Source organism: Colias eurytheme, chromosome 5 (genome assembly GCF_061535395.1).
Source record: "Colias eurytheme isolate Ceu_HAF_F1 chromosome 5, ilColEury1 Martin Lab GWU primary, whole genome shotgun sequence".
NCBI lineage: Eukaryota > Metazoa > Arthropoda > Insecta > Lepidoptera > Pieridae > Colias > Colias eurytheme.
This window is the reverse complement of record NC_142984.1, coordinates 11,336,028-11,350,181: the sequence shown is the minus strand read 5'-3', so window position 1 is coordinate 11,350,181 and position 14,154 is coordinate 11,336,028. Positions and strand designations below refer to the sequence as shown.

Sequence of the window (14,154 nt, the reverse complement as noted above, 5' to 3'; positions counted from 1 at the left end):
AAAAAAATTACCAATAGTCGTCGTCAAAAGCTTCCTCCAGAAATAAAGCTTTCTTCAGAAACAATGTGACATCTGTGAAAACGATAATAATTGAAAGTATTATTTTTATTTTGACGGCGTGTAATTGGAAAATTACTAATAGTCAATCGTGTGAAACAACTGCCGTTAAAAAAGAAGTTTAACAAACTGTGCCATGATTCACACGCTTGTTATTACATAAAAAGCAAACGAAAATCACCTCAATTATTTACCTTAATATTTGGCAAGATTATTGCAGCAATTGAAAAATTACTAATAGTCAACCGTGAAAAACATTTCTAGGAACTCTTCAAAATGCTCTTCCGAAAACACTGTTAATGGCGCTTGAAGACAGAACAAGATATTTTCGGATAAAGAAACTTTTATACAAATGTATATACTGTATTATAAACGACACACACATAATATTTAGAGAAGCATGATGGATTAACTCCGAGAATTGAAAAATTACTAATAGTCAACCGTGAGAAACATTTGCTTCTTATTCCTAACAAAAGTTAGTGTAATAGGTAGTAATTAATGTTAATATATTATTATGTAGATTAAGTTATTTTGTATATAATTGTGAAATAAATTTTGAAAATAAGTTATAGTTTAATTTCAATAAATTGTTGAAATTCTCTTTTATAGTACCTACCTATACTTTATTCCCTGAATGTTACATTTAATATTTATTTGTTACATTTGCTTATTCAGGAAATAAAGCATGTTCGAATGTATACATATAATTACATAATTACGTAATGTACATATACCTACATCCAAGCATGCTAATTTAGCGCAAACATTCTAAAATCGTGAAAAACGTGAAAACAAACCAATGAAAGTATAAAGACGAAACACATTTAAAAAACTAATGCAGTTCAAATAAATGCCCTGAATTATACAAAAAAAATCTAATAACGCGCTGTAAACCACTTTCACTAGCGTACCACTATCACGACAAATACCGAAAAATTTCCTTTTTGTAAGAAAACAACTATTCAGATTTAGACATAATTATAATTATTACTAGACCGAGAAAATACGTACAAGAACCAACTCCGTATACACGGATTTGTCCACAAAGGAGAGCTTCTTTCGGTCAACGTCTATAGAAATTAATCCCTCAAACAAACTATCCAGACAGATTACACAAGTACAACTTCATTAACTAAGTTATTTCTCGTTTAGATTTGTCTGTAGGTACTACTGGAATAAATGGCAGCATCGAAAACAAAAGTCATATTTTTAATACTATACGTGGAACTGCGAGATGAAACTCGCAAAAATCACATTTGTCTTTCCTGAAAAATTCAAGGAGTTTAAAGAACAAATTGAACCTAGCTACATTCATAGCATTTAATGAATGAACTCAACATTTTTGTAGGTATCATCTCCTTCAATGAAAGAATAAACATCACGTACCTAGTAGGTATAAATAATAAAAACAAACACAACTAAGGAACTGTGATCAAATCTGTTTCAAACCCCACAAATAAAAATATAAAAAATAAAATCAGTTCCACATTTACTACTTCTATTTCGATGCTCGTTCAAAATGAATGAAAAATCACACTTGAATGGAAATCAGTTATAAGCGCTTGCTATAGAAAGATTCTGTATGTACATTGATACTGCAACAATATTGACTCACGTGTTGTGTTTTGAACCGAAATGCAATAGTATTTCCGATGAGATTAATTCACATCACGTGGGCAAATAGTGAATTCTCGGGTGCTTATTTAAGGTCCAATATTTGAGCGGTAGCGGGATTTCGTTGGGTTGAAATTTTCCAGAAATAAATTGCTGTTCTGCGTACATGGGTCTGAAATGACTGAAAACGGCATAGTGTAGATTCAAATGAAAGTATTGAAGAACTTAATAATGAATAAAGTACCTATCATGAAGATGGCAAATATTTTTATGACAATTCTTTTAAAAACAACTCTTAAGTCAAACAAAAACAATTCTTATGTAAGCATGCATTAGCCATTGTTAATTGCTATCTTACATTAAGTGATCAATTTTTCTAAACGAACGAATATCAACGAATTACGAAGGACACATTTAAGTAATTATTGTATTGCCATACGATACAATGCTTTATTTTAACACAAACAGACTCCCAAATCTGATCATTTTTTATAGATGTTATAGATTATGTTAAGTACATATTATAATGTATCGCTTATAAACACAATAAACCTTTTACAGATATCTGAATCCCATAAAAAACGATTGAATCGTCCATCTCCCATAAAATGATTACTTATCGGTAAACAAAACGATCAAACGAAACCCAATATGTAACGAAATCTATGTAAACAGGGAAACCAAACAAAATATACACAATAAAACAATTTGTTAGTATCTGTTCGTATACATAATGAGGGCTTGTATAATAAGCGGCTCCCAATCATCTTCCTTCTTACGCAAATTTCACTGCATTGATAAATTTTCGGCACGCAAGGTCATCGATGGAATTTGGGACATAATGCTCATTATAATACGGGCCAGGTCAAGGTGGGGACGAAGTATGGGACCAACTTGAAGACAGGTACAAATTGGGCTCAAAAATTTTGTAAAAGTTTGATAAGTTCGCTGTAATGACGCGAACGTTTTTGGAAGTCGAGATAAGCCGCCGTCATTTTAATAATACAAGATGGATTTCTTTGATAAGTAAATTGTTTTTGTTTTAATTTTTAAAGACAATGGTGTAGATTAAATTTGCTTTAAAATGATATACAATTAAAGTTAAAGCACTGTAGCGAGTTTTGAAAATATACCTATATGCAAATACCTTTACATTAGTTCTGTCAAAACACTCTCATGATTTGCTCATTAGTTTGTAAATGGTAACTTATGTTCCCTAGAATATATTAAATTATGCTTACACTGAAAACTATATTCACATACTCACTTAGTCGCTGAGAAGGCCATATTCTCCTATCATATATACAGAAAGAGAACATTTGCCCAAAATAATAGGGAAAGAAGTATTGCTACAATTTGGGCACATTTCCAAACTCCTTGGATTTTCCATATGACCTTATACGCACTGATCGACTCAGAATACGATATAAGTGTATTAAGAACTATCAGGATAATAATAAACAAGTTAGTTTAGTTTATAGCTTAATACACAAAACACACTACATAATATTATTACCAAATACCAATAGATAAAATGTAAATTATATGTGTAAGGAACACTGCTTAAAAATTTTCACTTTTTCCCTTGGTTGTTGGATAGGGCAGAATTTTACAGAATTCACTCAATTTTTCACTAAAATAAGAAAATTAAATATAAGAAATCATGGAAAATATTTGTCTGATCAGCTACCAAAAGTAAAAAAAAAAAAATAGTAATTGCAATAGCTCTAGTATCCTATTTCTTTCATATTGTATAAAATTCTGTAACGATGTTATAAAAGTGTTACAAAAAATGCTAATGCCATGGTTTCTGCTAAGAGCTAGCGCGCACGAGCAACTTTGTCTCCGCAACTATTTTGTCTCCGCAACTATTTTGTCTCTCCACCCATGGGCTAGTATGAAAGTGCGCGCACGTAGCGACGCAACTCCCCATACAAATTGATGGGAGAGACAAAATAGTTGCGGAGACAAAGTTGCTCGTGCGCGCTGGCTCTAACTTGTCGCGCCAGAGGGCGCTGCCAGAACATCCCCATTAAAGTGTTAAGTTCATGGGAACAGTCGCGGGACACACGAGTATTTGGGTCATGTTTGTTGTCTGAAAGGGGTCGCTACACTTTCCGTGCAATTGCCTCTGGTATTTATTGCCCTGTATGGACCATTGTGCTGAAATTAAAACGAATGTATGGCGTCTATTATTTGCTGAGTTACTGCCCCCTTTGGCAAAACGTGTGAAACGTTATGGGGTAGTTTTAAAAAAATATTTTTTACTGAAAAAAAATGACAGAAAAATAATGTTGGACAAAAAAAATGTTCTTACGTTATTTGTAACTATATAACATTTACGATATATCTGTTTCGTTCTTTATGAAAGAAGTTTGATGAATTGATGAACTTTTAGTTGTTTTACTCGACTTATATTTGAATCTGCAACGTAAAACGTAGTTATACAATTAACAACATATCATTAACAAACAATATAACTTCATGATTGCAGAATTTGATCCAAGATAACCGGGAGATTTATAAGGCAAACACAGCATCCATTAAAATTCATTTAAAATCAAAAATTTACGTATCAATACTTTATACTTATTTATGGGCTAAAAAAGGTGACTAAAGATTATCTATATCCTTATATTAAGTTTAATATCTACCTGTCAAGTGATACTGCAACTAGACTGTAAACCGAAGCCGCCACGGACAAACCCTGGACGTAGGGCACTGTCTTGCACATCAGCCAGCCGAGCACCCACGCTGTAAAGAAAAGGAAATGGTTAATTATATGACAGAAATTAAAATAAGAAACTGCTTCATTTTACACCACCTATGACCTCACTATAGTAAAAATTAGATAAAACATTGCAGCAATAGTCGTTTGAAACTATTGTATCAACTATTTTCTAAATGACTAAAACATAATAATACATATATGTAGATAGATTAATTCGAAGAGCTTATGATAATAATTAATTTTGTGTAACACTTTAAATAAGCTTTAAAGTCAACCCTTAAAATAAGAGGTAATATTCAAGTAAACAAACCGACCCGCCAACCATTTCTGAGCATCCCGAAATTTCCAAGTACCCTCTAAATTATGAAAGGCTCAAATGAAATCCTGCATACAACCTTGAGTTAGGCTGCAAGGCATCAACAGGTAGAAGGAGGTCAACAAATCAATATGTGTATAACTGGGTCAGGACAGTGTACCTATGACCCCTGGCCCTCTCGCTCTAGCACACGGTTGCACCCATAAGCCCGTCCCGCTCTGTGGCCTTGTAACATTACAATACAGAAGTAAATGACAAGGTGCAATTAAATATACATTTTCCGGCTTTCGTCTTAAGGTCTTTTATTATTTTTCGGATTGGTTTTTACAATTTCCATCTTTACGTTAAGAGGAAGTCGATTTTAAATGTATTGTGTACGGAAGTATTGTTTAATTTCGGGAAATTTAAATAATATTGTTTTGAATTATATTTCGGTATAATTTATTTATTCAGAGATTCCAGAAACGGGATAAAATTAAAATGTAATCTCTTTTACCCATAAAGAATTTTTGACTACTTTTTAAATTTAGTTATATTGACTTGGTAGAACGGTGAAATTAATAAATCTATTAGAACTCAAATAACCGAACAAATCCGCAGGGCGCCACAGTATAAAAACGGATTAAGAAAGTTCAACGAAACCTCTATCGAGCTCTTAAGGGCTTAGTATATTGAATATTAAAATATGCATCTAGGTCATCCCGAAGAGTTGTGTCAGCGGGAACAATGAAATTATAAGGCAATTTGGACCTAGCTTTGGGTAATTTATACTGCATAGTTAACGATTTTGTAACTAGTCTAGCATATATTTTGGTAACTGGATATAGAGATAGATATAGGCTACTATTTACCGCAGTAAAAAATGCAGAAGATAATAATATAACTTTATACAATCATATTCTCATACTTATCTTAATTATCTTAATATTATATTCTTACATATTATTATATTTATGCTCTGCCCTATTCCTCTTCTCTAACTAGGTAATTTCCTTCCGTACTCCGGTTGTCTGGAAGAAATCGTTATTTAGCGATAAGACCGCCATTTGTTATAATTATTTATAATTAGATTAAGTTCATATTTAAGTTATCTAAGAGCAATAAAGGATAAATAAATAAATAAACTTTTGACATTTTTTTAAATGTAGTACCTACCTAATAGTGCGAGTTGAATGATTTTTACAAAGCTTATCTTTGGAATCAAATATCAACAATATCACAGGTAGCAGTATTATAGATCTCTATTTACGGACTATACGAGTATCTAGTGAAGTTTAAAAGACAAAAAAGATCGTAGTTGGCCATCCGAAATCGTGAAATCTGCCTGCTACCTATGCTTTCCACAGTAACAGCACCATAGGTGTAGACTACCAGATAGGGTACCGGTAACTATTAAGAAGTATCTACGATTTGATTGTGTGATTGTTTGAAGTGAATAGGTAGCGTGAATAGCTACCGAATCTACTGAACCGATTGATTAAACCCCGGTGAAACCGGGGCGAGCAGCTAGTCTACAACATAACGATATGAGATGTAGAAGTTTGAGAAACACACAAACACTGAGAGGAAAGCCCTGAAGCGTTTGTAAGCTGTTTCCATTACAGGGTACAGTCGTGCACAAAGTTATTAATGTAACGTTCATATGAAGTACAGTCACTAACATAATTTCAAATGTAATCTAATTTTGTATATACCTAAGTATATAATATGTATTTATAATCGTTTTTAAAAAATTGTGTTCCTTACTCCTATTACAAGTTTCGACGTCGCTTATTGTGGATACCTTGAAAATGTAGGTAGTAATTTAACTACTCACATATATTATTTGGGAATTCCGAACAAAATTTTCTTATATTTAGTAGTATCCAGCTGTCAATATCCATACTAATATTATAAATGCGAAAGTAACTCTGTCTGTCTGTCTGTCTGTTACTCAATCACGCCTCAACTACTGAACCAATTTGCATGAAATTTGGTATGGAGATATTTTGATACCCGAGAAAGGACATAGGCTACTTTTTACCCCGGGAAATAGGATAGGTTTTATCCCGGGAATCCCACGGGAACGGGAACTATTCGGGTTTTTCTTTGACTGCGCGGGCGAAGCTGCGGGTGGAAAGCTAGTTGAAAATAATTAAAATTACACACAACATTTCAGCACGACTGTACGCAACTAGCTTTTCCATAATTTCTGAAGAATGTAGTTTGGAAGCTCATTATAAAATACTAGCGGTCCGCCCGGCTTCGCCCGTGGTACATATTTCGCAATAAAAGGTAGCCTATATTCTTTCTCAGGGTCTAAAGATTATCTGTGCCAAATTTTATCAAAATTGGAACAGTAGTTTATGCGTGAAAACCATACATACATACATACATACAAACCTTTCCTCTTTATAATATTAGTATAGAGATAGATAAACGAACACGTGTTTCTTTATGTGTTAGTTCTGGCTAATCTCCAAAAGGGATTTGATTTACTCACAAACAGAACAAATAAATAGTAGGTATACCTTAATTAACCTGGAATTATTTAATTAAAAATCATATTATGTACTTGCCTATATGTAGGTAAATAAAATAAATGCACTTTAAATTGTTAAATTATAAACGATTTTAGTACACTGAAATACAAAACCAAAATATTATTAATCTAGTTCATATAAATAGGTCAGTGTATTAGGTAATATTTATTACAGAGTATCATCCATCTCCTTACATCATTTACGACAGCTTTCAGGAACACATATTTGCAAAATATATCCATTTGTTAGACACATATATTCCTATCTATTTATAATTTATCTCCATATATATGTAAAAGAAAATTTAGTTACACCACTTGAATGACAGGAAATGCCGATTTTAATGTTTTTGGTTAGTTGGATTTGTCTCCACTTGACTAGGATAATTATTATTTAAAAAAAATATTATAAAAAACAAAATGGATGATGAAAAAATGTTTAATTACTGTAAATGCGATTACGAAGTACAAGCAAGCAAATCCGAGGAATTAACTTAAGTAAACTAATTTAAAAAAAGTAGAATCCCGCCTGTAAAAAACGGAGTTTTCATTTACAAAAAAATTATTTCATCAATGCAATATTTAAGTAAAATAAACTGCTAAATTTATTACACATAAGCATAATCAAGATGCAAGTGAACAAGCCAAGAATAAGCAAGTTCACGAAATATCCATAATAGATTATATAATTTATTTATTATAATCCAATACCTACTACAGCTAATTTTGTCAAGACACTTAGAATACAACTCGTGCTTATGAATAAAATAAGATTATTGTTTTTTATAAACATCTCAAATACTAAGAATTCATTAAAATATTTCTTCAGAAACAACAAAACAGAATGAGAATAGAATAACAAAAATATTTTTGTATATTCATTGTGAATAAACTTAATTGAAATAATAATAACTATTGTTATGACATTAAAGATGCCCTTTGAAATATCTATTTTAAATCCGAGGTACTAAGTATAGTACCTATAGATATATAGGTAACTTATCTGAACCCAACGTTTATAATAGAAGATTGTATTCCATTGAATATTTATCTCATAAACTAGGTATGTCATGCACATTATCGAAAAAGATACAAATAAATAAATAAAATAATATTATAGGACATTATTACACAAATCGACCTAGTTATTATGAGACCTATAATTATGTTGATATTAATCTAAAAGATTTTACCAAGAATACTTAAACATAACTTTTATCACTTTTATACACAAATTTCATCTTATATAAGAAGCTTGAACCAAAATATATCAATGCAAGAATCGCGAAGGCTGCTGAGAATTAATCTTTCGCTTGACAGATGCTGGAGACTGCATTTGTCTTTTAACAGCGCGGATATATTGAATTCCTGATTTTAACACGCTTTATTGCAAAGTCTCACATAGTAACATTTTATAATAGGTCTTGCTTGTATTGGAATAAGTAAAAACGTTTATTTTCTAGCAACCGCAACTATGAGATGAATTTTGCAGACATTTAACAGTAATTACTCTTTTTTGTATATGAAAAAAATAATGACCAAAAAACTTACTTGAAATTGTATTCTAAGGTATCTTTATTATTCTTTTGTCGATAACATTGTCTGTATTCTGTAACCTTATTTAAAGAGCAGATACCTCATTGTTTTTTTAACGAATGTCACTTAGTAACTTACCTGTCTTATTTAACAAAAAGGTGTAAAATAAAACTGCTTCTCTTCATCACCAACGCTCAATTTTTTTTTTTTCATAATATTAACCATATATATATCGTATACCACAAAACGTGTAACTTTATGTCAATTTTATTAAATTGGAAATAATATTTTACGTATTTATCCATCGTTAACTTCTATGAATATAACAATTCACTTTAAATATAATAGACTGAACATTGACGTTGCTAACGACACATTGAATAGAATTTGTCAATTTATCAACGCTTGATATTCAAGTTCTTCGAAAGTGGGTAGATATAAACTAATTACAGTTTTATGGGTTCAGCGGATGCATATTGGCATAATTATCACAAATTTCTCTGCGACAGGAATTTAATAATGCAGTAGCGTGACTTTTGGGCTGATAAACTAGAATATTCTAGTATTTAAGATTATTGCGTGTTTAAGAAAGCTAGTATTAGGAAAGACGAAGCGAAAATTTAAACGCCTGACGAGAAATAAAAGATTATCTGTATATCTGCGTATAAACTATTGGCTATTTATCAACTAAGTTGTTAAAAAAATAATAATACGTCGTTAATAATTGTCATCTCTACTGAAAAAACGACTCATTTCAGTGGTAATATTATTTCATAATCAATGTATAAATTACAGGAATAAATTACACTTCAAAACCCACTGCGTGATAATTTTTTCGTAAGTTAACAAGTATTAGAAAAAAACATGGAACAAATGTTATCTAATTGAATTATTATACTTGACTTATTCATTCACATCACACCCACATAAAGCACAAAGTCAAAGTTTTTGTCCAAGTCTCGATAACATGCTTTCCTTTGATGCAATTTTAAAGTTAAATGTATGTAATAAATAAGTTTGCAGACGACTTACGCGATAACCAGTCATATAAACGTCTGACTGTCTATAAATGCTGAAATCTTACTTTTGGACTCTAGGGGCTACTTGCCAGGGCCGCATTGGGCAAGGAAAATCATAGATGTCACGAGTTTCTAATGCCATGATACATTTAAGACATGTTGTCATGATCAATATCAAATAACACGTTGAATATAGGTACATATTTCAATTTTCTAATTTCAGATCCACATCCAATCATAACATATAGGTAATGATAAGAAATAGACGACAGGAAAATCTATTACCTATAGATATAATTATTAAGTAAAGAGTGTTATTGATTTAAATACATTAACATCCTAGTTATGCACTCTTTAAGATGTAATAAAGCCATTCATTTCAAAGATTTACTAAATTAGGGCCTTAAAACACTTGCTTACAGTCCGGTCCTGGCCATCTTGTAATAATTTCCTCAAGGGATATGAAACGTGTACATTACTCGTGTTTACACGTAACCCCCAGCGGGACACGGCTCTAATGTACTGATATTTGTAATTATATATTAAACAATTGTTAGGCTGGTTGCAGAGCTAGACCGACCATCAGTGCGTACGTCAGTCGCGCTTGTCATATGTATGGAAATTCATAAAACCAGCTAGACCGACCATACGCACGCGTATTGTCATGCGCATTAGTGTCATAGTCATACAATTGTTGATGCGTATCGTCAGGACCGACGCGGACGGTACGCACTGACGGTCGGTCAAGCTCTGCAACCAGCCTTAGGTGGATTGGATGATTTGTTGGTCTGGTACTGTGATTGTTGAAGTGGCTGTTAAATGCTCAGAGACTGTTCAAAGTGGGTTTAATGCAAATGAATTTTTATATCGACCACTACTGTAGGAATTAATTCCATTATTTTTAAATTTTAAATAAGATTTCATACTTTTACCTAGGGATAGCAGCAGTACAGCAGCAACCAAAGTCGAGTGTAATAATTCATATAATATTTATTTTGTTTTATCAGTCAAACCTTATACAAATACATATAACAAGTTATAGAAAATGAGGGAATATATTTCGTATTTTTAAGAAAAATGTCTATATTTTATACAAAGTTATATTTATTCAATTACCTAATTGAATAAATATATGAAAAAATATTGTTAGACGTAACTTTTGATTTAATATTTTTGTGAATGAATAGTTGTCAATATAGCTGTCACTGTCACCTGTCAGAACATGCTTAGCTGTCGAATACTATAAATTGCCGCTTTCCTTTGACTCGTGGCGCAATCGTACGGATCGTGCCTAGGGGCTCGGACGTTGTTTATACGACGTTTGACCCAACTACCTTCACTTTGATAATAGTCGTTGACTTGCTGCGATTTGTTAATCAATTAGGTAGCTGTGTAGAATCGCAGTACATTCTTATTACATTCAAAACTAATATTTAAACCGGCCTCGCTTGTAATTTCTATTATCAGAATTGGGATAGAATTCAAGCCCACTATTTTTAAATGTGTTTATGTTTACGTAGTTTTGTAACTGGCATTTGTGTTTTTTTTTTCGTGCGTTGTGTAAAGTAAAATTTTGTTACGTGGATTATTGTAACGGGAATGTAGTCTATCGAAGAAATTGTGTGTGCTATCTGGGCTGCGGTCCAGTGTTTGTAATAAAAACCTCTGAGTTCACAGGTAAATTAGATTCAGGGATGCGAGGGCCCTACGAAGTAGTGAACATCCTGCCTAGTGGTCGATACGAGTTGAAATTCGTTGTGGTGACTCCGGAAAGAAAACTAAAGCCGCGGCACAGCATAATATGGTGCCCTGGCGTGGCGAGTGGTGTCCCGAAGCATGTGCCGAATTTTTTTGACGATGAGTGTTATTGGCTCGTAGTGATTCAAATCGCTAGTCGAACCCTGGCGTTCAAAATTCAAATTCAAATTCAAATTATATTTATTTGCAAGAATGTAGTTACTCAAATTTCGACGGACCGAAGGACGATTTTTAAAAAACACAAGATTTAATTTACACGTCTTTAATTAGTGCTTTCTACATTCAGAATGAATTAAACTAAAACTTAAACTAATAAACTTATCTCTAAACAAAAATGCAGCGTTTGAAGAAATACAATATGTATGCATTAAGGCGATGCAGGGTGGCCATAGTTTGCTGCGTTAACAAATATGACATCGCTCGCATGTACTGCGGGTGGCCCCGATATAACTCCTCCATCCTCAGTTTCAAGAAAATCTGAAGGGTTTTCTTGAATACATATTTTTCTTAATTTAGACTTAATAACTATGACGATTACAATTATAATTACGATTAATACAAAAGTTATAATGTTAATCACTCCGACGGCACTATTCACTGTACTATTAAACTGGTTTTCACTATTTTCACTATTTTCAATTAAATGCCTAAGCATATTTATGTCAGTTAAATTTGCACCCTTCAGGTTAACAGGCTTCCTGTCGGTCTGGGAGTTCATCAAATTTGGTAATATAATTTTTGGTAAACTTGGGTATATAATATCATTTCCATTCGCTTCATATTTATTTAGTGTTATATCTCCGATTTTCACGTAGCAGCCAATCTCGTCTAACGCCAATAAATAAGTACCACGAAGAAATTCTTGGGTTACCTCATTCTCACAGACCTTAGTAAGTACTGTTTCCACGTTTACGTAAAGTATCCATCTATTTGGTAGAACATTGTCGATTTTCACGTCATCTATGGAAATGGGAATCTGCTGACAACTGGAAACATTTGTGGATAGCCGCAGAAGATCGGTTAAACAATCATCTTTATATAATGTTGATGTCAGTATTTCCGGGCATAGGAACCGGTCTTCATCAATTTCTTTGCATGGTTGTGAAAGTGGCATCGTTTTCAACCCCTTCACAAGGACATATGGGTATATGGGAAGGATAAGGGAAGTCTGACCTTTTTCTTCGTTAAATATAGGTAAAGGTATTATTTTAAAATATGAGTAAATATCATCAGTAATTAATGGAATAGTCATTACGAATTTTATTTGACTTTGTTTTACATAAGTTTGTACTTCTATTAATTGTTCGATTTTAAGAACATTATCTAAATTTACTGTAAATGGTAACTTAGAGCTAGTTTCAATATTTTTTAATAAAAGCAATAATTCCTTCGTATCTACAACGGATTGGTGTAAAAGTTTAATTTTACTAAAAGCTACAGCAGTTTCAATTTCACTTAATCTAACGTAAATAGACATAAAATTATGTAAAAATGCAGAATATGTATGTATAATTTCATTAGTCTTTTGATGTAAATTTGTGTCATTTAAAAGCGAATCAATTACATTTAGCTTATTCTGGATTGCAATGAAATTGTTATTAGATATTTCAGCCACATTTAATAACGAACCCACCATCTCAGTAACGATCGTCATCTTATGTATTATAGAGTCTTGTTTAGTCTTTAATTTTTCAATAGTGTTTTCAAATTGTATAGCATCTTCGTTGTCGAGGTTACCGGTGATAATTTTTATAACTGAACCAAGTGGATTTAATAAACCACGTTTAGATCTAGAAGACGGAATTAATTGTTCAAATTTATCAATAGTATAATTCATATGATAATCTGTTTGTAATTCGGTTGAAGTAAAATCGGAACCTAACGCTTTTACATCAATACAACTATGAACCTGATTTCTAAATGATAGATAACTGTTTATATTAAATTCTAAATCGTCATATATTAACTTTAAATCTAACACCTTAATAACTCTCCATGTGCCATTGCTGACGACTGCATAGCCTTCACGGAGGGGTAGTATTCCGGGATTCCGTTTAATCTGGTGCAGTTGAAGGCCCTGGTTTTGGATCACATGGATCGTCAGAAGCAGTAACCTGCGGAGGACGCTTAATGTATTTAAATGGAACTTTAGTCTCACGATTGTGTGTCGTTACTGGCACAATATTTCTATGGATTGGTCCCGTGATCTGATATGTAGGCCTATCTTTAGCACGTCTCGTGTTAAATCCTTTAATGTAAACTGAATCTCCTATGTCTATGTTAAAATCATTTTCACCGCCATGCTTATCCTTAATAACCTGTTTCTTATGAATAATTTCGTCTGTAAGATATTTGTATAAGATTTTTGTGCGTTTGTGGTGATCTTTTACAAATTGTTGAGTTAATTGTTTATTAAAATCTACAGCTTGATCTAGAATCAGCATGCCTTCCGTATCAAGATCGCGAGCTGAATGAACCGTATCTGTATTTTTGCTATTATTGTTAGTCGCAGTCAAGGTGCTGCTTTCCATGGTTATTGTACTACTATCAGGTGACGGAATCGAATATGGGGACCTTGGGCGATTATTTTTAGTGATAG

General features: G+C 32.4%; 1 protein-coding gene across 1 annotated transcript in view; it reads right to left on the bottom strand.

Annotated features, from left to right (window-relative positions):
* LOC149908683 (neuropeptide SIFamide receptor-like) overlaps nucleotides 1-14,154 on the bottom strand; it is a 103,329-nt gene that overhangs the window by 51,536 nt on the left and 37,639 nt on the right. The window contains exon 2 of the mRNA XM_090102347.1: nucleotides 4,329-4,428. Coding sequence (XP_089958473.1) covers nucleotides 4,329-4,428 — 100 coding nt within the window. The remainder of the gene's footprint in view (nucleotides 1-4,328; nucleotides 4,429-14,154) is intronic.